The sequence below is a fragment of the Neodiprion fabricii genome, chromosome 6 (genome assembly GCF_021155785.1).
Source record: "Neodiprion fabricii isolate iyNeoFabr1 chromosome 6, iyNeoFabr1.1, whole genome shotgun sequence".
NCBI classification, from domain to species: Eukaryota; Metazoa; Arthropoda; class Insecta; order Hymenoptera; family Diprionidae; genus Neodiprion; species Neodiprion fabricii.
In genome coordinates this window covers 2,071,990-2,097,336 of record NC_060244.1, presented here as the reverse complement: position 1 = coordinate 2,097,336, position 25,347 = coordinate 2,071,990, and the positions used below count along the sequence as shown (strand labels likewise).

The window sequence follows — 25,347 nt, the reverse complement described above, 5'->3', positions numbered from 1 at the left end:
GGGACTGCGCCCAATCGATTTCTCTCGCAAAATTACGTCCGATCAGTGCTACAATTAATTGATTCCAGCACTTTTCAAAATCGCGAAAATTTTCGCCAAAAATGGAAAGGGGTTAGCCTTACTTTTTTTTTTGGCAAAAAACTTTTGGTCTCAGATTCGATTTAAACGATCCTCATCCGACCAATTGGACCCTCAGGAACTCAGAAATCGCTGCGAAAAGAGCGTAGGACCAACAGGAGAGAAATGGCGAGCGAAAAAGCACCTGCTGAAAAATGTCGAAAATTCAGGTTCTGGTTTTTTGGCTGTAACTTTTGATGCGTTGATCGCAGCGTATTGGGACTGCGCCCAATCGATTTCTCTCGCAAAATTACGTCCGATCAGTGCTACAATTAATTGATTCCAGCACTTTTCAAAATCGCGAAAATTTTCGCCAAAAATGGAAAGGGGTTAGCCTTACTTTTTTTTTTGGCAAAAAACTTTTGGTCTCAGATTCGATTTAAACGATCCTCATCCGACCAATTGGACCCTCAGGAACTCAGAAATCGCTGCGAAAGGAGCGTAGGACCAACAGGAGAGAAATGGCGAGCGAAAAAGCACCTGCTGAAAAATGTCGAAAATTCAGGTTCTGGTTTTTTGGCTGTAACTTTTGATGCGTTGATCGCAGCGTATTGGGACTGCGCCCAATCGATTTCTCTCGCAAAATTACGTCCGATCAGTGCTACAATTAATTGATTCCAGCACTTTTCAAAATCGCGAAAATTTTCGCCAAAAATGGAAACTTTTCAAAATCGATAGTATACATCAAGATCTCTCTGTATTCAAGCTTGACCCTGTGTGTAATAATGTTTTAAAATTTCCAATGGTACTGCACCTATCCACAGTCATAGTCCAATGCTCAACACGCCCCACAAATTTGCTTCAATCCAAGATACTCCTAGGATACGTTAGAGACTACAAAAACGCACGCATAGATATTGAAATAGAAACGTAATTTTGTCGTAATTTATAGTCATTTATTTCACTGTACAGTTGCTTCTTAAGCTACATTATATACATACAGAAATATCATCTAAATTTCCGTAAGATTTGCGTAGACTATGTCTTCGCCACTATTTCCATCAGAAGTGATGTATGTACAAGAACAATCACGAGGTTTCGAGTAAGGAACAAACAAGTTTCAAATAGAATAATCTCAAATATTATCTAGTAACTATGCGTGAAAGGCATCACATAGACGTTCATCATACAATATACGCGGTCATATGAACAGAAAATGAGTGCGATCATTTAGTGCTGAAACTGAGATATTATGCATACTGATGCTGAAATGATCACGTCGTTACGAAACTTAAAAATCTGAATAAATAAAATGCCATTGATGTAAGCATTTCCGGCGCTTCAACTTTCGTCTTATAACAGTTAAAACACGTTTTTCTCTAAAGTGTGACTTCATTCAGACTTTGCCTTGTGTATTCAGCTATAAGTTTTAACAAACGAGACTTATTATGTTTACAAAAGAGTACGTATTGGTCAAGTATCGTTGATTTGGTCCTTTATATATTATGCAAAATCTGTATTTACTCAGTTTTTACAATAAATTATGCGTTACATAATGACTGCATTGAACTTGCTTCCACGAATTTAGATCCGAGCAAGATCCTTTGTGTTTGCAAATGATGTGGAAAAAGTAAGTTATAATGGCTATGATGTTCATAATAAGCAGTGTTATTACAGGATTGCTAAAGTGACCAAGCAGTGATAATTTCAGAAAACAGCTTCAAGAACTTAGGAGGAGCTGCATCATTACCAGCCCTATCCCCGGGAAATTCGCAAAGATAATTGATACGGCAATAAAACATAAGTCTATGGAGTCAGTTTTTCTTTCCTGATTTAACGTAGATAATAGTTAGACGAGAGCAGGTTTCAAACTAATAGTATAAAGTTTTTGGTGATGAGTTTCAAAAAATTATGACGAGGTATCGATCTCTCAGAATAGTCATGTCAAGGATAACGCTCAACAAAACTACATAAACTGATGATTAGTACATAGGATTATTGCAGCACAATTCTATGTGTTACCAAGAATATTATTGTCATAGTTGGCAGGACCGAAAAGACACGTTCTTGATAATTTGAAAGATATGACAAATCTTCGGCAGTCTTTGCTTCACGGTCAAACATTAAATGGATAGAAAACAAGTCCGCAGATTGCTGCCTTGCTTTCATTGTCGACTTCAATTCCCATTAAATCCAACCAATCAATCTAACTTCACACATTGTATGTGATAATAATGTCGCCATAATTTATTTTGAAATTTGAATGAATTTGACCGTCTTGCGATGCAGGTATATGAGTTCCGCAAAGCCAAACTCGATGTAAATGCATGATAGTGAAACGGTAATTTCTCAATTGTCAGATTGATTCGTATGCGTATTCTAATTGAAGTCTTTTAGCAATACAACATTGCAGCGCATTACTGCTAGAGGTACATAACACGGGGGTGTACAACTTGTTTGAGAATCCCAATAAGATATTGCACAATGCTATAGATCAAGCATCACGACAGATACTTATATAGACGATAAATAACGACAGTTCTATCCTCTTACAAGTATAATTTGCTATTTCTCTTTCTTTATTATAAGTTTTTCTTCGTGTACGTTCTTCTATCTTACTTTTGATTCCCATTCCATAGTATTATTTGATATCTTATTAAGGCTTTAATCAGGGACTCTTCGAATAATATGTGCTCTGCATATACAAAGAAATTAAGCTATCTATATGAATATATCACCGCGTTTGCAATTGATACTTTCGCTCTAATTTTATTGTGCTTTCGATTACGCCTTATTGTTAGACTGTAATTGATTATTCAACGTAGAAACTCACATAAAAAAATTGGAGTATTTATAAAACTGACACCACTGACTTCTAAGTATATCTGTTACAATACAGAAAAATAAAAAGTCACGAGGAATATACAGATCATAATTATCTATACAGGTTCTATGGTAAACTGACAAATTTATTTGATTACGAGTAAAGTAGTAGCCTGTCGGTTTTGAATTAAGATCATAGTAACTAATTATTGCTTGTAAAATTTATCTATCATTGAGTTTCTTCCATACAGGTTATTGACTGCCAATAATACATGTCCATGGAGATGCGATGATTTTTTATGTGATCAACAACGTCAATTCGACTATTTGAAGTATTACTTTTGATCATTGTCAAAGTGTGTAGAAAAAAACGCAGACATTTGAATGCAAAAAACCCGTCGTCATAATATGAGAATATCCGAATCTGCAGTATGTATATTAATTTCCTACCTACTATGTACATACGCTAACAAAGAGTGAGAAAAAAAATATAGAGAAAAAAACTATATCTAAAAGACCCTAAGACTAATGTCATGTGTAGATTTTGTGGCATGTCATCACAATCTTGACGAACGTAGTAACAATAATAACATCTTTGGTACATGGGATCGGTTACATACTAACTAACATTTTATTTACCTACAAATATCACCTAACACATTGTCTTCGGCATTTATGTCAATCATCACGGCAAGTAAAGTCAGGTAAAATAGGAGAACAGAATTCTTCCTTTCTCTTATTATTCCGTGAAATGAAATAATATTGTCTTATAAAAATGAGTGAAAGTAAAACCAATGCTACGCGATCATCGATTCAAGTTTCTCATCATATTAAAAGTAAAGGTTGTCTAAAATATAGAATTCCAATCATGCCTTACGATTTAAATAATAAATAAATAATGATCTAAAATCTTATTCCATTTTTCACACGCTTTTCGGAAATCAATTCTCAACAATCCCAGTATCTTCTAAGTTTTCGAGAATAACACAAAGTATGTATATACCACTATAACACAAACACGTTATGCTCACTCTCTTTGAACATGGAATGTGAAATGCACGATTAGCAGATACTCGAAATCCCTTGAGTCAGGCTTTTCTCGAGAACAATGTGAAACTCGTCTAATGGTTCCAGTATCTGGATGAGGAAAGTGAGCAGCTGAGGACTCCTCAGGAAAGATATTTCCTCATACATGTCTACTGTTGACCTTGCTTCGCTCATCGGACTCAACATGCGATGCAGAAGATGTTCTCTGTTAGTTAAGTTGTAACGAATTGTAATAATATTATTACCAATGAGAGGAGAAAGTAAAAACAATTATAAAGGACAAATAAAACATGGTGAACACACGTACCTAGCTCCCAGACAGATGAATAACTGAAACTTTCCATCTTTGCCCAAAGCTTGACTACATGTGTTTATTTGATCGATAAGGTGACAGTAGCTTCTTAAAATGTTAAACCGTTGATTATTCTCTGTCAGAGCCCTTCTGTCTCTACTAAGCCTTTGTGAATATTCATCCATTTCCTCGAGTAGAGAAATTTCAAAATTTTCCTTCACCCGCACTGTTGGTCAGCAAAATATACAAGTTAAAAGAATTGCGATTTGATGTTCAAAAAGTTCGCCAGTGAAGACTTCACCACGCGATTTAAGGCAATTTAAAAAAAAATTACCGAAGTAATCCCAAACGTAAAGATTTTTCCCAAACAATCTTTGGCTCTTAAATCCAAATAGAAACGTCTGCTCAAGAGAAGGAACAAGGCCGCTCTCCCCACACAGCAGTGCAGTTAATGAACCATCTTGAGGTTCTCTTCTGTAGTGAAATTTGACGATAGCATTAACTGCCTCTCCTGAAAGGGGTTTTGATTCAGTAATTGTATTCGCTGATCAATTTTGAAAACCAAGTTGTCTCACAAGCTAAATCATATTATTGTTACCAAGCATATGCTGCAATTCAATATGTGTCAGCGTTATTCTTCTCGGAATGCTAGGTGAACGGCATCTGGGTGGAGTAGAACAAGATTCGACAAGTTCTTCATTGTCGATACTCTTGGGCACCAAAGCTCCGACCAGTAATCTTTCAGTGGATCCATCATCTATTCCTTTACCCAGCCATCGACCGCAAGGAAATTTGAACGTGTGTCCAGTTACCTCATTACGAACGACTATGTGTTCAACCATCCACTTTGGAGAGAGTCCTGTGTTATCGTGGCCTATCCTTAACGTCGATAGTACCCCCAAGTTTCTGTGCTGCACAGTAAAATGAGGACGTATTATAACTGCATAATTATGAAACAATAACTATCAAGTGCAAAGAAGTACGTTTAATACTAACATGAAAGACGAATTCTAATGCCCCCTTTGGGATGGAAACAGGATTCGTCTCGCACAAGGTACCGGATATAGCAACCCAGCTATTAGCTGTCGTTGTAGCAGCGCTGGCTTTCCTACTAGGAAATATTACCACTCGGTATGGCAATTTTGTTGTCGGATAATTATTTGTAAAGCAGAAGTAATCGACAGCATTCAGTGTCAAGAGATGATACAGGAACTGCTCCTTTTCTTCTTCACATCGTAAAAAGGCAGAACGTTTGTATTGACTCCTGCATACAAAAAATATAGGAGAATTAGTGGATCCCAATTGGTAATGGCGATTCATTATTTGTGTTAATTCATTGAATTGCTACCTGACTAATGCCGTGTCTGATAGCAAAGTCTTCAAATGCCTCGACAGCAATTTCTTTTCCAATGCAAGACGGACCCATGCTCTAGCATAACCGATGTGAGTTTTAATGTCTGTCATTGCTTGGACATTTCTTATATCGAAGATCAAAGAGTCTGGCAAAGGTCTTAAATGCTCTGGACCAACGGATTTTCGTTCCCCAGAAGATTTGTGCCTCTCTCTTCCTCTTGTTGGAGAAACTTCTGTTTCTAGTGCCAAGTTAGATAAATCTGTAGCCATTAAAATTTTATTATAGAATCGCACCTGCCTTGATTGGTTGATTTATAGAAGAAAACATTGCTATAAGCGTGCATTTCGACCGTTGTGAGCAATTCGCCAGCAAAGCATGCATAAGTACGTGTAACATAAATCTAAGACATTGAAACTATGGGAAGTTTGATGATTAAGAAAATCTGCAGGGCACCGAGTTTGGATGAAAGCTGAATGAAAGTAATAATCTCACCATCAAACCACAAGCAACGCTTACCATTAAAGTTCTCCTTCAGATATGAAGCAATTTCAAATATGTTACTGCTCTTAATTGATGAAACCAAGAGATCCGGGAACCCAAAAAACTTATTCGATGATTTCTCAACTATATCTTACAACATAAAAATGAAACAAGCAGACGTAAGAATATAACACAGAAAAAATAATAAAGTACATAATACATGGGGCTGAAGATATTTCGCATTCACCATATTCATCAAAGACAATGTGACAGGATAAATTGAAATTTGTGAGTCACACAAGATGTCATTAATTCACCAGAGAAGTTTTATATTGCAGAGGTACATGAGCGTGAACTAAGGTGCGTAAAATTTTAAGTGTTTGTATACTTGATAAATAAACCTCAGCAACGAAGCATGCATTTATAAAACGCCTGTAGAGTACGGATAATGAGGAAAAAAAAGACATTGACGAAGCAGTGATTCACAATCAGCACATATTCTGTGTTATTTATTTTTTTAACGATATCGACTACTTCTATAAGTGTTCAATAAATGGAATATTGATAACTTCATCAACAAAGCCATAATATAGAACAAGTGCGATTGATCTTCAATATAAGGGTAGAGGACGTACAATCAAGGCGCTTCCTGAGGACGCACCAAGCGAGAGCTGCATTTCCAATGGGTGAATAAATACTGTATTAGTTATAACAAACGAATATTTAAACATTTTATAACGATTTTTTATACCCTGAAACGTTTCAATTGTTATTAACAATGGGTGGAGTTAGGCATAAGGGACAAAAGCAGATAATTGATGACAAGTGACAACTATGCCATTTCAATCACTCATTTATAATTCATGTAACACCTCTTGAAATTACCTGGAGTTAAAAAATTGGGGTCTATACTTTTCGTCGCATCATTACACTCATCTAGTTCTTGATAAGTGGTCAGATGTGACCAGAGAGCACTTTTTCCTTGCTTGTTTTGCAGCCCGTGACTCCATACGCGTTCCAAAAGGTCGCAGAGGCTGGCAACCAGAGTATTTTCTTCAACATCCGAAAGGAATTCACCACCGTGACCAAGTGCTACTGCTTCAGAACCCATTTTCTCTACCAGCATTCGTTTCGTTTTGGACTTACAGTCCTAGAAAATTTACGTAGAATATATTAAGCACTCTGTTTCATGATATAATAATTTTTTATCCATACAAAAAAAAATACAATTTTTTAAATACCTTGAGCAATTTTTCCACAAAAGTCCAATTGGCTTGTGCAATCAGTGCTGGGCTCATGTCAGTGGAAAACTTAGTTTGTGGTCGGGGGGACTGAGATTCTTGCGGAGTTTGTAGCTTTCCACTTGCTTCAATCATTTTCATTTTATACTTCCATTGTTTTTGGCCCCTCCGACTGCTGTGGGCAGACAATAATTTCACGTCATTAGAGGACTCCGCGCAAATATTCTGTAAAATCTGTCCTACATACTCAGACAAATCTTGAAAACCAAAAACATTTCAACATATTAAAACTATCTGTATTCTTCGTATTATGCTGTGACAGATAGAAAAAGTGCATGATTTTCTTTGGAAAATATGTGAACCAGACATGCAAGAACAGTCAGCATCGAAAGAACTCGTTAAGGTGTTATCTTACCGAAGTAGACTACATGGAGCAGCAAGAACAAGAAATGATGTTATTATCGATTCAATATTAAGAGTAGCAGTGTAACATATAGAAGAATAGTATGAAATCACCTCTGCGTTGGTTCTTTATTCAAGGCGACACCGTCGAGGAGTGGAAAACTTCGAAAGTAAGCTGCTCGGTGAGGAAGAATTTCGGTCGGTGGGACAGCCTCCAACTCGACGTTGTTCAGTCGTTGTTCAAGGAGTTTCTGCGTCGCAGTTATAGCTTGGCAGGCCTCATAGCAAGGCGATCTCACTATTCCTTCACCAACTTTTTGCCTGTAGAAGGAAGGAGTCATGACCAGAATATTTATCAGGATAACGCGTCATTCGTAAGAATTTTTCAATCTCTTATCCCTGTCGAATAATGCTCAACCTACTTTAGTTGGGATATTCTTTGATCAAAGACTCTGATGTTAGGATCCAACTCGCTCCAAGCAGCTAAAACTTTATTATCGACAAGCGACGCAAACATCTGAGATTCCAAAAATCGTGAAAGAAAGGGCAAATGCTGGGCAGGCTGATCAGACAAAAACGTAGCCTTGTCAAAGACATGCATACTGTCTCTGTTGCACAACCATTCTTCTTTGTCCTAAAAATGGTTTTAATGTAATTACAATTGCGCGGCCGAATGTATACTCAAGGTAGGAAGATACTTTGAAAATCGAAAACTAAATGTTAATTTTATGGGAAGCTTATGACTATATATATCCAACAAAATGTATGATACAACTTCTGTTACCTGGCTTGGTTGAATGACGAAATGTTCATAGCTTGAGAATATCTGTACGAAACGATTCAGAAATATTTCTCTCAGAGCATTATTGAAAATGAGAGTATCGTGGTACTCTTCTTGTGCAGTGAGTATCTTTTCTTTCGTCGTTTTGTCGACAGAGTCAATATCACCCAAGTTTACTCCTAGATAATTGATAAAATATAAACGTTTATTACGGTACTCGAAAAGAGTTATCAGAATAGCTTACATTCAAGTTTGCATTCCCTTGCAGTCTCAAGCAAAAGCAATTAGATTCATCACAGTTTCACTGGAAGTCAAGTACTAAAAATAAATGAACTCACCTGTCCTCTTGACAATGTCAACTATTCTTTGCAACGTTTCCGAGTGTGGTTCAGGGTCTGGCCTGTCCCAATCCAAAACGTCGTGCAAAGAATGTTTTCTTCTAGGATGGTGAAATCCTGACCCAGGAAGAGTCAAGCTGCTGGTCATGATATCTCCGTTAAAATAATTGATGGCCATATTGTCAGTCCTGGGAGAGAAAGTGAAAAAAAAAGTAGTCAGTACGCAGTGCAGCTCTGAAGAAGACTCTAAAGATGACGAACCAGCAACTTACTTATCGGGATGTGGCACTTTGAATTTATTTAGTAAATCTCTAATTTCAGTAATGAATTGCAACCTGTGAGGAAACACCGGTAACTCTTCGGGTAATTGGATACTTTGTTTGTCTATATCTACGTAACACAGATTTGCCTGTAACAGAATGAATGCAAATTATCGAAAATTACTCATTTGGCAGTGCGTACGAAATAAAACAAGGTACACTCACTTCACTAGCAATTTTCAAATTGCCTCCTTCACTTTGAGCATGTAACCCCATGACGAAAGGTACCGGAGCGTCTAGAAAGTGGTGTAAACTAGCCGGCAATATTGGTACGTACACATGCTGCCAAGAGAATGGGAACAGAAGGGCAGTAATGCACTCCGAGACAACCATGAGTTTCTGAAAATCAGCGCTTCTCAATAGTACTTGATTCTCCAATAACAGACAAGTGAACAGTTGTATTACGCAGTCGACTCCAAGCCACGAAAATACATCCTTGAGCGGATAGTCAAGCATTGGCAACTCTTCTGGCAAAGTTGGCTGATGTATGACGAGCTCTAGCGGCACCTTAGCTGGCTCGTCGTTAGGTACAAAAAACTTGAGAGATTTACCAGGAAGAGGTATTGGTACATTATAAAGAAGATTGTATACATAAGACTCTAAGCTAAGACCAGGACCCGGATGTCTTGGGACGCATCTGAAAAAAGATTAACGGTGCTGTGATTCTGGAAGCTGATCTACTAGGCTCGCTAACCAATGAGAATAAATGAGAAATAGGAAGTAGAGACAAGAAATCACTCAAATTGGAATATTGAAGCCCATATGTTGAGGTAAAGTATCGCTCTAAAGAATAGTTGTCATTTCTTATTTCTTATTTGTTGTCTCACGTTCATACTGCTTGTTTATTTCGTCTTTTTTTCTGTTATGTCCAATACTGACTTGTAAAGATTGGTGAGAAAGGTACGAGCGGCGTGGAGGTACGGCTGCTGGCACAGCAGTGAGATAGACTTTGTGACCAGAAGTTTATCTTTGGTATAATCGTAGTAGCCGAGAGCTGCGCCTGGTGAGTGAGCGGATAATTTGAAATGTCTTGGTAGGGATCTTGTGTTATGACCATCTTGTCCTCTCCTGGGGCTAGAAGTTGGAAAGAAGTTTTTAATAAACTTGGCAAATAAAACCAAACGAATAAGAAAATAAAGATTATGAATATGGGAGCTCACATAGGTGGAGTGCCGTTCTGTCCGCTGCTCAGTTCGGTGATGTGCATAGATTGAAGGGTCTGCATAGCATGGCATATTTTTTTGTTGCGACACTCCTCGTAGAACAGAAGACTGAAACCATAGGTTCGATGGCCATCTTCTTTGGTGAGTACGAACGAGTGAAATGAAGGTTCGATAGAGTGCTTTTGGGTACGGAACCTCAGGCCGCTGGGTAAACAGAGCTGAAAATTGACACGAAACATTTATTTGAAATTCATCTGCGCATATGCGGTTGAAGAGAAGGCATATATCACGTGTTTCTATTCACTTGGATAACTTTCCTACTTTTTTTTATTCACATAAATGAGAATTTACTGGATACATTATAAGTAGCTATACGGTTGACGCTCTTCTCTGGGCGAGTTCGGAACTACTCGTGTCAAGAGACTCTTGGCCTGATAAAACTCGACCAAGCATACGAGCTTTTCCTTAACGTAACCGAGCACGAGTTGCTAGCAAAGTCCGCAATTCGGTTGAACTTACGGGGGTGTCACATACCCTTTTATACCTCGGCGACTTTGCGGTACTATAAAAATTTCTATTCGGGTAAAGATCTCAAGCAATAAACTAGATAAACGGATTGTACAGTTGATAAGAGATAACTAAAACAATTGAGGAGGGTAGGAAAAATGAAAAACAGAACGCAGTTTCAGGGGTGTTGAAACAAATTTTCCCCAAGGGAAAGGATTGACTGAATATATTTAAATATCGATCTGTCTTATTCGCACGTGCGTCGGACCCCGGGATTTGAAAATTATACAGACGTGTATAAGTATCAAAGTCTTTAATTAGGTTTTCCCTCAAGTTTCGCAGCAGCTGTTATTGAGCCGCTAAGCCAGTCGTATGTATGTACGTATATATATATATATATATATACATGTATATATATAAATGTAAACCGCGGCTCGAAACCTTCCGACAAAGACAAGGAAAAATTTTTGGTTTTCCTCGCGACGATTCTCTCGAGAACGCCAACGAGGCCCTGCAGAAGACTTTTGGAAAGTTTACACAACAAATCATTGCCTGCCATTTCTTTTTCGCATATAGTTATTTACAATTTGTACGTACAGTGTATATGTAGATGTATCACAATATCGAGACGTGGAGACTGCGTGATAATAAAGATATCGACCTGCACAAAGCTGCGCAAAATTCAGCAAATCTGTTCAATCAACGTAACACAGTGAGGAAAAAAAATTACAAATAAATATTCCTGGAGACCGCAGTAAAGTACGTTTTTTCTTCTTTTTTTGCACTGCGAAAAAAAACGATGGCTGGTGCCCGAGTAGAATAGTATACACGTATATCCCAACGCGATGGATGTATACGGGAGGGGCAAAAAGGGGAAAAAAAACACATTTGCTTGGCACGTAAGCGTACGTACGTTATACAAGTTGAGCCGTGGTGCAGAGCAAAAGGGGAGAGAAAAGGGGTTGAGAAAGCTAAAATAGGCTGCGCAGTAAAAAGACCGGGAAAAATCGAAAGGAACTACACACTTCCTTATTATACATACGTATATGCACGTGTATATGTCTAAAGATGAGCTTACCATGCAGACAGCGTGCTTGTCAAAGTGGTTCCAGGGCACGGAGTCCGGGTAGTGACCCAGAACTGTCCCTTTGTAAGCTCTGTCGAGGGGTGTGGATTGCAGCGAGTCGCCTGGAATTGGAAAGAGAGGGAAGATGTAATATTAATTGTCAAATTGAAATGGGGAAGAGATAACGAGAGAGAGACAGAGAGAAACGCGCAAGGATTCAAACTCAATTCGTTCGAAAGAAACATCCAGAAAATATCAGATATAAAACATTGTTTTTATTATACGATAACCGTTTCATTTTTTCATACGAATTTTCTGTGTGTTATTCTATAAAACGAACCGAAGCGGAATATACGAGATACTTGATTATGATCTGCAGAGTTTAAGAAAGATATATAGTATATTTTTAGGGGTAATTTCGCTTTGTTTTTTTTTTGTTCCTAATGCGTATAATTTTACAGGCATTTTTGCAGTAAAACTTGTATTTTTATAGCTTTGAACGGTGCGAACGGGGACGTTTTATGGCGGGTCTTCAGCACGGATATATCTCTATCATATGGACAGGTTTTCTTTTATGGGCTTTCGTTTTTAAAAGATCGCCTCGCTACAGTCACCGTACAATTTCGAGGGAAAGTTATGTTTACAATAGTAGGTGCCAGAATGACTGCGTCGAAAAAACGAGCTGTAAAATTACCAACGTGTATACATATATGTATAAGCGCATGCTGGTTACACTGGCTAAGTTCGCATAATGCATATTTCACCGTCGTCGTGTTGCAGGAGGAAAATTTTTCAATGCAAACTGAGTAGGCTTCTCAAGCTACGGTAGATTGCAAAGACGTTTTTAATTAACTTTGAACCCGGCTCCGAAGATTTACGACACGCTGTGAAATTCTAAACTATTTTGCAGTATCTCGTTGGGGAAGGTTAGAGATTTCAATAAAACAGACGATGTGACGACAACCCTCGCGGGGCAGCATAATTCAGGGTGAGAAATATTTTATTTCCATCTGCTGCTGGAAAACTTTTGCACAACCTCAACTATATGCGCAAAGCTATCAGCTTCTAAATTTCGCACGAATACGATTCCGAATATTCTCTACTATAAACGAAGAGTATTGTATGGAATACAAACGGAAGGTTAAAAAAAAATGCGCAGCATTAAAACGGCTCTCGCTACATTCAAATTCAGATGCCAAATTTTTGCAAATATCTTTCAAAGACTTTGATCGTCACGCGATTGAGCCGGATCGCGATCAATCTTGCAGAAGCAATCAGCATCTGGCAGCTCTGTACAACAACTGGGATCGAATGAATTTGTTTATATTACTCGGCACCGAGGGGCGTTATTTATGCACATAGTATAGATATCGCGCTCGTGTGAGTTATTAAATATTCGACGGGTTTGTAAGTGGGTGTTTATGGAGCAGTTCCTCTTCGCTTATTACAGGTCGCCGTAAAAGTTGAGAGCAGTGATGCATCTTCCATGACGATCGTATGATCAAAATTGTACCGACGCACGACGTGAGGATTGGTACTTAGGAAAGTTTGCGGACATTTTTTCAAGTTAATTTACGACAGTTCTAAATTCAACATTAGGTAGCGTAGAGTGCCGAATTATCGCCTTACGATTTCGTCCTGCGCGGATCGATGTTTCAGTGACGCAAAATAATGTATGTACATACATGTAAGCCGCGGCTCGATATTACGCTGGGTGAAATCGTGTCGCCTGCCTGAAAAAGAGAAACTCAGTCTTCGTTTGCCATGTTACGAGACGAGGGTTGAAAGAGTCGGATATACGCGCCTCGCGGGGCCCAGAGATGGCGGAGTTTTAGAGAACGAACAAAACGCGAAGAAAAATAATCAAAAAGAAGAAATAAACAACTTTCCGCCGTAGCAGGGGGCAGAGGACGTAAGAATATCACATATTTCCAACCCCTCGTCTTGCAGCTGGGATCGGTCCCATCGCGCGTTGAAAGTCAGGGGATACGTTTCGATATTCAAATTTAAAATGACGACTTCGAACCGCCCGGCTTTCAACTCGGTGTAATTAATCCGAAATCCGTTGAAAATACTGCGTTATCCGTTCACGCGTCACTCACGTCGGCCCCATTCTCGTCAATTAATACGAGACAATGAAATCTTATGGTGCTCGAACGAATAGAGGGCGGGAAAATCTTGGGGAAACGGTCTCTTTATGTCTCTAAGTGTACCGGAATACCGTAGTTACATCCTCTGGAAAGTGGGTCGAATGAACAACTAACAGTACTAATACAAGAACCAGAGGATTACGCGCTTATTACTCTACAGGCTACACGTACATTTCATGATACTTGCGTATAAGGTATATATCTGTGTAGGTACTGTACGCAAAAAGGACTTTCGGAATCGGCTTATTTCAGAGAGAGACAGATAAATTGTATTTGGTGTAACAAGGGGGCAAACGTAAATTTGCAATTTGAGTCGTAGGTGAGCCAAAGTCGAATATTTAAAATACTAACTCCTTGTTGCACACGATTCTTTTTATAACAAGAGCACGTTGTGCGTTTTTTCACGAAGCGCGATATTGAGGTCAGGGTCGCGTAACGTCATGTCTGTTCGCGACTGCGCATGCGCGCAGTGCAGAGAAGATCACTTTCAACTCCTGCGCGCATGCGTATTCGCAGACTCACTAAACGGGTACTTCGTGACTCGTGTACGGAAAACACGCGTAAAACATACTCGCGTTACATAAATACCATTGTCTATGTTTTTCTCACGATAAAATCACTTATTGAACGCATTAAATTTTGACTATCTCTTTTTCGTCCGCGTACGGACTGTAAACAACTTGGCAATTAACCGTAAGATAAATTGTTCGAAGCTAAACGTTACCCGCCCAGGCAGACGAGATAGACTAGAACACGCGAGCCGACTGCTCGTTTAATCAAATAAATAGGCGAGGAAGTGGGAACGTATGTTTCAGCGATGCAGGGACGGGATTCATTCCTTCGGCTGTCGCGGCTAGTCAACTCGGTTAATTGACCGGAGAAAAAGACGGAGAAGAAGTCCGCGGAGTGCTTTTCTCCCGTTCGCCATTGTTCTTGCAAAGTTACGTCTTTCACGTAGCGTTGAGCGTATAAAAAATTGAAAGTTTATACGAATGCGGTACGAGGAATGACGGTACACAGAATTAACGCCGCAGCTAATTCTACTACACATGCAAGGTAGAATGATAAATTTAGTAAACACCATGAATACTTGCGCAGAGTGAACACCGCGAGACTGCAAAAAGCACATTTTTAAATCACTCCCCCATGCTTGATTACAACAATTTCGCTAGCAGCGTTGGGCGCGCACCCTTCGCACCTTATATACACGGCAGTATTTCTCGTTCCAACCGAGAGCACCTAGGACAGAGGGGTCTAAATCTGACTCATGGTTGAAAATTTCAAGAGAGGAAGCGCTGGTTGTAAAAAACGGCTCTTTTTCCTCCCTTCTATCCACCCCTCATGTTTATCAACGGACCGAGCTCGCTGCATGCAGGGGTGAATTTTTGAATCTCCGAGTATCTTCGCAGCCTCGGGGAGGATACTTGTACTTTTACAGTATTGTAGTTTGCTCGAAGACCCCGACCTTCCTAGCGATTACCACGACGTGCTGATAATTGGCCTTGCAGCCTCGATAATTGGAATGTTTTCAACGTTCAATTTAAAAGAAGCACACTGCGGATACACGTACCGTCACTTAAAGTTCACGCATACAGGCACCATCCAATCGCCACCCCCCACCATGCGTGTCGTGCTGAAACCATAAAACCGAGCCAACCCTGCAGCATCCAACAATAGATCAGGGGCAGGTTGTTAATTTCTTACTGCTGCAGGAGCCGCGACGTTTCCTCTTTCGGCTTTTTTCCCCGAGGGTCAAAGACCTCACGTGGTCCCCTCTTGTGTTCTCCATTCGTTCGTCGTCCGCACCGCAAAACGAAGTCAGATCCCGCGAGTCGAGGTTCGGCAACGAGCCAGACGTTAGACGTCTCGTCCTGCGTGCAATTCTGTCATCGCCGAAGAAGCAAGTTGAATGAGTTCATGGCTCGATCATTAGCGATACGAATGTCTAATCTCAAAGGACAGAAGACCGGTCCAATTCCCAGGGCGCGGGTCGAAAATCGGTAGTCGAAATTCTGCTTATTTTGTCTGCAGTACGCGGGGGAAAAATACTGGGATATACAAGATAAACCGTACGATTTCGGGGTATATACTTTGTGTGATTGGGTTTCTCCCCTACGTTCACCATAGGTCTCGCGGTAAAGTATAATAATAAAACCGTGCAGGTAGTAAGTCTTTCGCTTTTGTTCAACAGGGAGAACGAGGAAAAGAAAAAGAAAAAGAAAAAGAGAAAGAGAAAGAGGAGATTTACAACGTGACCTTTGACCCCTCGCCCAAGGTTATCGTCTACCGCGCACAAGCTGATTACATATATTAGAAACGAGCCGTGGTTGTTCGTTGTGTCGTGTCACGTGTTGCGTACGCGATTAATAGTAGTTTTAAAGAAGCGATTGGTGCCTTGAAACGGTTGATTTAATTTATCAGTATGGAGCTACTATCACTGCTGCTCGACGAAAGCCACAAGTCGGTGTATAATCAGAGTAAATTGACGGAAAATTTTCAACGTTACCACAAACGCAACGAGATAAAAAGTAAAATTACAATAAACAGAAAAATGGACATGAGATTTCAAAGCACACGTAGTAGCTGACTTGGACGCATATTTTACACTCCTGGTAGGCTTGTACGCGACAGGCGGTATAAAACTTCTTACTTTGCTCCGTGTGCTTTTTTTCGGCTCTTTCCTTCTTGTTTTTTGTATTCGTGCTTTTTTTTTCCAAGTTTCACTGCTCGTGCGGAGAACGGTAATTCTGGAAAAAAATTTCTTTGCAGTTGGCGGAACGCCACGTTCTGCGCTGCACGCGTTGTCGAGCTTCCAATAAAAAGAAGCAAACCCTATTTGACACGCTCGAGAGTCTTTGAACTCGCGAAGCTAGGCTTCTTATCGAACGATCCGTAACAATTCGATCGTGTAACCGCACCTCCGTCCACCATCTACATTGATAATGTCGACCCTCTTCATCTCTCTGCAATTCAAAATTCGTGCATATCTTTCGGTATTTTTCCTCCCTGTATCCCCGACACGGAAATGATGAGAATACTTTTCGGATGTAGCGCCGTTCCGACACATTTCGTCTAGAGCATTACGACGCCCCGATGTATCGCATTTAATCAAGCCGATAGCTGCCTCTGTGGATACCAGCAGCGCATTAGATTAAAGAAAGAGGAGAATGGCTTTGGGAATAGCTGCGGTGGTCTACAACCGCCGTCTCTGCTCACCCATACGATCTAGGGCTGAAAGGGGATGAGTTGTCGGAACGATTGCCAAGGAGATAAGGATATAAAAGAGGGAGGAAAGGAAGAGGAAACGGTCGGCAATGCCCAAAAACCCGAAGGCTACACGGAAACACGGGAATCACGTCGGTTTCTTCTTCTACGGACGTTTCTCTGAAAAAAATAATAATACAGAATACGAAACCGTGACACGTTTTTCGATTTTTGTGACAATACCGCGTTACATAATTTATTTACGCACGATAAAAAGATTATCATTGTTGTCTGCGGAGATTACAACTGTCGGATACAGGATTCGTGGAACTATTTTTCAACTAGTCAATTTTCACCTTCGTCTAACGATCTGTCGATTAAAGACACGTGGATGTAGGAAAAATTCATTCGTATCTTCAATTTTTTTTCCAACAATTACAAAATTCCCGGGAGGCGGGAAAATTCTATTTCCGGTCAATCAATTGCTCGAAGCTATCAGCTTCTTAATCTGTCCCCGTCCGGCTCTGAATTGAATTGCAAATCGATTTCTCAACGAATCGAAGCTTTATATATTGCAGGTAATGGTACGTAGGTATATACGTACGTATATAGGTACGTATAATAGATAGCCATACGAAGGAAGGCGGGCATGGCGGGGTTTTCGACTAACTGATTATTATTTACCCCGCGCCTTATATAAAAACATGCGCGCGCGAAGTGAGGACGAGAGAGGAGAGAGAGAGAGAGAATTTAAGGCATGTGATTTCAAACCCTGGCTCTGCTGCAAAGTCTGACTTGGTATATTATACAACGCAACAACTCGCCGCATAAATATCGTCGTATGTACAGTGCATATTTATTCAATGAACTTTATAATGAATTCAAGATGATTACTCGAGTGAATATAGGTAATTTTTCAATTTGAATAATTCGTTCCACCCTCTCCTCATTTTACCAGAATAAAACGAGCCCGCAAAGTCGTTCCAATTTATATCCAAGAAACATTAGGAAATCTCTTTGTAATTTATTGAAATCTTACGAAGGTATGCACATACCGTACAAATCACAGTAAAGTTGACAATTTGCGTTTAATCGTGCGGAAACTTTTACAGGATACTGTTATTTCACCACACTCCAATGAAATATCCTAAAGTTTGAACGAGTGGAATGAAATACTTAATAAATTTTAATGTAATTGAGAATATTCTGTAATTCATAGCCATAAGAGCCGGATTGAAAATCCTTCGGTAGCCATTCGTGAAATTACACAAGCGCAACATTCACAATAAGCAATGAAATCCGTTTCCCGGGAAATTCGAAATTATACGGCGTTCGGCGGGTATAAAGAAATGTTTAATTCGATGCGTGGGCGTAAGAATGAGGGCGTCAGACCTCCGCTTGGAACCTTCCTTAGACTTAGAAAATGAGCGAGGCCAACAATAAATAGCAAGCAAGAAAAACAACACAGGGTTAGGGAATCGGTTAGACTCCGCGTACATACTAACTGTGGTGTAAGAAAGTATCGATCTGGCGTGCTTTCTCCTTCCCTCCAATGCGCCTCGCTCCGACAACGAGGGAGTCGAACCTTAACGACGACAATATGAATCAGACCCACTCGACATCCCTCAGCCGGCAACAACCCCTACAGACTGCGGAGCCCGGGAACATGATGTCATCATAGGCACCCGTTCGCTTGTTACAACCTTGCGAAATATTCGGAGAGGTCCGATTAAAATTAGACGGAAAATATTGAAGCTGGTTGAAAAATTCCGGTGGGAACTAATTCATCTTTTTCCTATGCGAATGGCTGAGGGGCGGAGGAAAATTTGCGTAAGATGAAATTCCGCGCCGACGGACAAAGGGGAATATAAATTGGCCGATGCGTTTATCTCGAGTTCCATTGCACATGCATGTGTAAAACGAGGCGTATAAACAGACTGAATCTGCGCAGTACCGAGCAGAGGAGGACAATGCACCTCACTGATCGTAGTCGGTGAGGTTTTCTTCCCTCTGACGGTCGGATCTGCGCATATTAACGTCAACCTTGAAATAACGCGGTAAACGTTTCAGACCAGCGCGGTTAGATCGGAATGGAATAGCTGGTTTCCTTGTTGGTTGTTTCTACTCGTACGAGTATGAGCGGTGCATCGTGTGGTTCGCATTCAACGCCTGTAACTCGTCCGAGTCGTAGATAAAAACGGACGAAAAGATGTTTTTTTTATTTTTTCAAAAATTAAAATTATCATCCCCTGAAGCGATGACGCGAAAATCGATATTCACGGATCTGTCTGGTTAATAATTTGTCATGCGAGAAGCACCGGATTTGGGTGCGGAATTCTTTAGGGGTAGTTATTATTAAACGCGTCTGTAATAACGGCGCAGTTCCAGTCACCTTCGCTTTTTGCCTCGGTGTGGGATTGAAGGAGTAGGAAAGGTACGGAGACACGGAAAGAGAGAGGGAGAGAGAGAAGGGGTTCGAAGCCCTTGAAAGATTACCGAGGATGCCCTTCAACCCTCAAGAGCCTTTCCCTCGAATCGCCCGGCGCCGCGTCACGTCGTTTGATAAGGAAAAGGCAGTGAAAGGACGCTGCTTGATGTTATATACGCGCCTATGCGTCTACGCGTGTATAAGGATGTATGAATTTATGAAACCGTCTTCTCCCGGAGGGTGTCAAATTTAATCGCGACTTTTAGAAAAATGAATCGAACCCCACCCCGACTTCTCGAACCGCTGCAATGGGCGCACAGATATTGCTTTAAATAATATTTGGAAGATCGAGAACAACGATAAGGTTTGCAGAACAGGATCGAAGGAGATATTTTAGGTCAAAGATGAATTCTCTTTAATTTAAACTCTAGTTTACACATAAGCAAAGAAGCCTTGAGGGACAATAAAAAATAATACGCGGAACGACGCGGTTTACATACATGAAATTAAAATTACGTCTCTTTCTTCGAAGTGACATCCTTTTTTTCATATTATTAATTAATGTCAGCGTAGCTTCGATTACAAGTAATACTATTACTATTTTTCGCTTTCCGAGCGTTGAATCTTTCCAGACTCTTTTTCCACTTCACATCAGACTGCTCGCCTTGAGAAAACAAATGGTTTGGTAAGCGGCGGAGTTTAGATAAAATGTTGGATAAGTGACGTCGTAAAACTCAACTTTGTGCGTAAGACGCCGACGCTCGTGGGTTTGTATTATTGTATGAAACGTGGGACATTTCGGATAGATGATGGAAATTTATCGTCTCGCAATTTTTGATATCTCTGCATCGAGTCTAAGTCATTACTTATAATTCCAGGAATGTTCGTTAACATCAACACATCAAAAAAGAATCATAAGAATCGGACTCGACAAAATTTCGGCGTGAACCGGACTTTTGCCGATGATATATTAATGCAATTTGTATTTGATAAAAAGTGTTTAAAATACATGCAGACACATCGATTTATAGGGTGCTGCGTTGAAGAGGATCAATTTTATTCGGTTTGTAGTATTTGCTTAGAATTGATAACACTTATTCAAACCTACCAGTGTAACTTTTGAAATAAGAATCATCACGTGGTTAGAATAAAAGTTTTAAACGTGCAATAATTTATATTATTTAACCTACAATTAATATACTCATTGATATTTGTATTTCGGCCGGTATCTTTCTCAGACGAAGTAATTTTTGCGACTGTATATCAACGCGATAACAATTATATATATGGTGTGTGTATATATATATATATATATATATATATGCGTAGGCGATGTGGTCGAGGAAACAAATATATATATATATGCATATATTCGTACCGTTGTACGTCAAACCAAAAACCGCGATACAGGCCAATCTTGCATAAAAATTCAAAGCGATGTTGTTAACACCGTTGTGATGAAAAATTTGCGACGAACCGAATGCGTGGCACGCTTATAAATTACTATTCAAGTCAAGATTCGTATATAAAACAAGTCGTTTATAATTAAGAGTCCGTACAATAACCCTCGCAGGGGGTTTTAATAATTACCTTGCACAGCCGTAAAACTTCTATCCATTCGAGCAGTGGCCGCGACGACTAAGCACACCCGAAAGGTCTTACCTAATTAGATGAGGGACCAACAATAAACGAGCGCGCGGTTCGCCGGGCTAATAACCGATTTAATATACTACGCGCTCGGAGAGTCGGCAGGATCTAAAGAATCGTCTGAATGAAAGAAATTTCGAGTATATATAGGCAGAGAGTGCAGGTTCCGGGCGAAATCTGGGCAAGGGAACTTTATTCGGCGATCTTTGCGTCGACTCCATTTTTGGAAATATTTCAGGCGTACCCGAATCAGCCTGGAATGGTTCTCCGGCCCATCCGTATTTGTTCAACGAATATACGGAGCGTGGGCATAAATACCGTTGACCTAGGCTGGTCTATGTTTGCCTATTGTAGTCCTCTTGCCCATCGTACTTTATCGATAAAGATATCACGCTGTGCTGTGCTTCAGCTGCGTCTAGGCGATAGAATCTTTCAAGAGAAAATTCCAAAAAACGATCGTCCCGCTTTTGTCGAGACGATTTGACAAGAATTCTTTCTTCCTCGAGTTGCCCGCGTCGCAGAACCAAAGATCGGAGTACCGCAGGACCGAGTTTACGGTTTTGAATTCTCAGGGTAAGCTTCGAAAATGGATGTATGTATACATACATATGGGGCATTCCACGTCAACTCGGTGAACGGTTGACCGTGAAATTTTTTAATTTCTTCAAGGATTTTTTCTTCGTTAGTACAACCCGTGAAAACGCTTCGAAAAAATGCAAAAAAAAAAAATTTCTATCTCTCGTTTTATTCTTTTGTTTTGAAACCAATGTCAAAAACACACAAATTAATTTTCCTGAACCAAGAAAATAGACATTCCATTTTACATTGGCTTAAAGCATTTCCACGCAGGATTGTCAGATTGGAGGGCCGTTTTTTTATATATTTTTTTGGTACAGTTTTTTTTTATATTCATACCTCTTCAAAATCTATTATAATACATACCGCATCTCCGATTTGATTACTGATTTTTTTTTCAATCTTTCTCTAGTCTTGAAATACACTTGTGATTTTTTTCAAAGTTGTATAATAGATATTGTACGAGTACGAAAATAGAAAGAACAATCTAAGAAATAGGAAAAACCGTCCTTCCACTCCGAATCTTGCGTGGAAATGTGTCAAAAATGTTCGAAAATGTGTTTCGAAAATGGAATGTTTTTATTCTTGTTTGATAAAAATTTATTTTTACGCATTTTTAAGATGGATTTCAAAATGCATAAGGAAAAGACGAATGATTAAAAAAGAAAGGAGAATTTTTTACATATCTTCAGGGGTCGTACTTACACGGAGAAAACCTCGATGAAATTAAAAAGTTATGGTCCACCGTTTACTGAGTTGGCGTCGAATGCCCTATGCATAGATACATATATACTGTCTAAGGCGAAGGAGGGAAAATTAATGGTACAGCTGCGTCCCTCAAAGCGAAGGTGCTGGTGGAGGAGGGAACGGAAATACGTAGGCCGAATTTCATCCTTATTACACCAAGTGTATATATACGAGTGTAAAAGTATATTTTCGGTGAGAGGAGACTTGGGATTTTTTTTCCCCTTCTTATTTTTCGAAGACTGCACACACAGCATCCCAGGTCAAATTCCGGCCTGCTGCACCCGCATGAAAGGGGATACTTTTAGAGTCCGGCATATACGGTGTGGTTCACGATGCTCGAATATATTATACGCGTAGTTTCGGAAAACCGAAAAAAAAGATGGAAAAAACCGTGGGAAGAAGAAACAATTTCTGATATGCTTGTGCGCGGCAACGTTTCCACATTTTTTTCGCACATTTCTCGACCCAGCAGGTAGAATATATTACAAGTACATCGAGAATAATTTTCAGATAAAAATGTTGACAGTTTTGTCGAAAAAATGGGAAGAATATGGATTCGACGGGCGAGGAGAAATTCCGCTCACGACTTCGAGCAACCTTTGTAGTACATAGCTAGTAAACTTGAGTCAGTCACACGTACGAGTAATTGATACTAATTAGCGGACACGCGGCGAGATGCGTAATTACATTCTTTTTATCCTTAGCTCAGCACGCTCCAAGCTGCAAGCCGTCTCTTTTGTTGCACGTGAGTATGTGACACGAATACGTAACGTTGTATGTGAAAATGCAAAAAGCGAAAAGGAGAAAGAGAGAGAGAGGGATGTCGAAAAAGGAGCAAGGGAAATGTAACGGAGCGTGATAAATGTTGGTCAACATATTGTCTTTGTCTCTCGTGTTTAAAACCGACCTCATTGCAAAGTTCATTCGTGATTAGGCACGAATCTTTCTCTATCCTCTGAGGTTTTTGGAGCGTAACGGTTCAGCAAATAAGCTTACACATGCATCACGACAAATCAGCGTACGGGTATATCCGTGAATTTTCGAGGCGGCGCAAGAAACAACTTTTTATCGCCAATGCGTCCCTTCGCTCCCTGATTTCGTTCGCAATTTGTTACTACCGATCGTTACTCGCGCGCGATTTATGACAACGGCTTTCGCGCCTTTTTGTTTCGCGCGCTCGTAAACGCGCAGGATTTGCGGAAACGTATTTTTGCGATAATTTTTCATTGCCGTCACCGTTTAGCTAGTTTAGTTTCAAGCTTGTCAACACTTCTGTCCGAAAGCGTGACGACCATAAACGCGAACAATCTCTGCTCTCGTGTGGTATAAATATCTGTTTTGTGCGTTATTCTTTTATTTTGCGGAATACCGTGCACTTGAGCGTAATTTATGCTGTCGCCTGTCCACCGAGGCCAAAACTTTATAAAAATATCCCGCTTCTCTGTGTCTATTACCTTTCGGTATCTCCTCAAATTCGGTAGGAAAACGTAAGAGTTTAAGCGGAGGCTGACAACGAGAGATAACGGCATTTCAATCGAGAAAGGAGGTTGCAGAGTTGGAGAGAAATCCGCGTGAATTTATCCCCCTCTCTGTATTGCGTTTATGCATCGTATATTGTTAGGTTTAGCAAAACTGTAACACGTTATGAATGTATTACGCAATTTGATGTGGTTTCGCGATTACGCAATACGCGGAGACACGTTGACACGACGGAGTTTGATCAACCCGATTTTAAACTTTGAAATAATTCACGCTACGCGCGGTGCAACAATGCGAGTCATTGTATTTGTATTGTATTGTTGGTGAAGTAGGTACGAGTTTGAAACACGTTCGTCACGGTTCAGAGGCCATCCGGCATCCTCGTATTATGGTAGAGCACGAGTAGATTATACATTCAAAAATACTTGGCCCCAATGTAAATACCTCTCAAGGCACATTGTACAGCTATGTATGGGACAACGGCCTGACGGCCTGATTTTGAGCGATACTCACCGAAAAATCTGTCCGGCTCCAGGCCCGAGTCCTGGTCCAATCCACAGATGACAAAGTAATCCGCAAATCGGGACGGGTGCTGTTCCGGACCCCGAATCATATCCAGACTCCCGTTCATTTTTCTGCAGCTTTATAGGTATCACACACGTTTTACTTATTCGTTCGCGATCTTCCTCCTCGTTTTGGATGTAATATCCGATTTACAGGATTGATGCCGCTCTCTCACTCACGCACGTGATTATTATTCAACCGAATTGGTGGACACATCCTCGGCACAACTGTCATTTCACACGAGAGCGAAACGACAGCTGATGTTGACACGAACGAGACGTGCCTCTCTCTGTTGAGAATAATTGATCTTTCCCCGACGCCCCGAAGTTGGCTACTGAACAAATCACTCGACGATACGTCGATTGGTGTTCGCGTCTCGATTGCGACCACTAATCTCCTCTCCGCCATAGACATAATAACGGATAGAGTGGGCAAGTGATGTGTACAGTCGGTTTGCCGACTTTGCGCAGTGTGTTGTGCGCACCCATAAATGCGTGTACAAACAAGGATAGATAGAGAGCTACATGCAGTACTGTTTATTAATACCTTGTGCTTTCGGCTAATTTGGTTTTGATCAGTAACAAAATACGTATTACGTGACAATGACTTCCAATCTCTCCGATCGGCTGCATCGCCAGTCATTGTCAAATAATTCGTATAGAATGGAGCTCGCATTTCGAT

The 25,347-nt window shown here is 40.2% G+C and overlaps 1 protein-coding gene across 9 annotated transcripts; it reads right to left on the bottom strand.

The window, feature by feature from the left end:
- Positions 1-991: 991 nt before the first annotated feature.
- Positions 992-25,137, bottom strand: LOC124184419 (DENN domain-containing protein 5B). 9 transcript variants are annotated; one of them, XM_046574096.1, is made up of 20 exons: positions 24,616-25,137; positions 11,884-11,993; positions 10,296-10,516; positions 10,015-10,209; positions 9,301-9,772; positions 9,088-9,224; positions 8,816-9,003; positions 8,481-8,656; positions 8,119-8,330; positions 7,811-8,017; positions 7,710-7,718; positions 7,295-7,469; positions 6,939-7,203; positions 6,090-6,203; positions 5,568-5,811; positions 5,216-5,483; positions 4,818-5,130; positions 4,554-4,730; positions 4,235-4,445; positions 992-4,132 (listed from the first exon to the last, which is right to left on the bottom strand). In XM_046574096.1, exons 1-20 carry the CDS (start codon positions 24,731-24,733, stop codon positions 3,943-3,945), a joined length of 4,002 nt encoding a protein of 1,333 aa, XP_046430052.1. In that variant the 5' UTR covers positions 24,734-25,137; the 3' UTR covers positions 992-3,942. The 9 variants fall into 9 exon arrangements, with proteins under 9 accessions (XP_046430052.1, XP_046430048.1, XP_046430053.1 ...); XM_046574092.1 differs by having other exon boundaries at positions 5,568-5,832; positions 6,090-6,197; XM_046574097.1 differs by lacking the exon at positions 6,090-6,203 and adding an exon at positions 6,689-6,724 and having other exon boundaries at positions 5,568-5,832; positions 24,616-25,136.
- Positions 25,138-25,347: the final 210 nt, after the last annotated feature.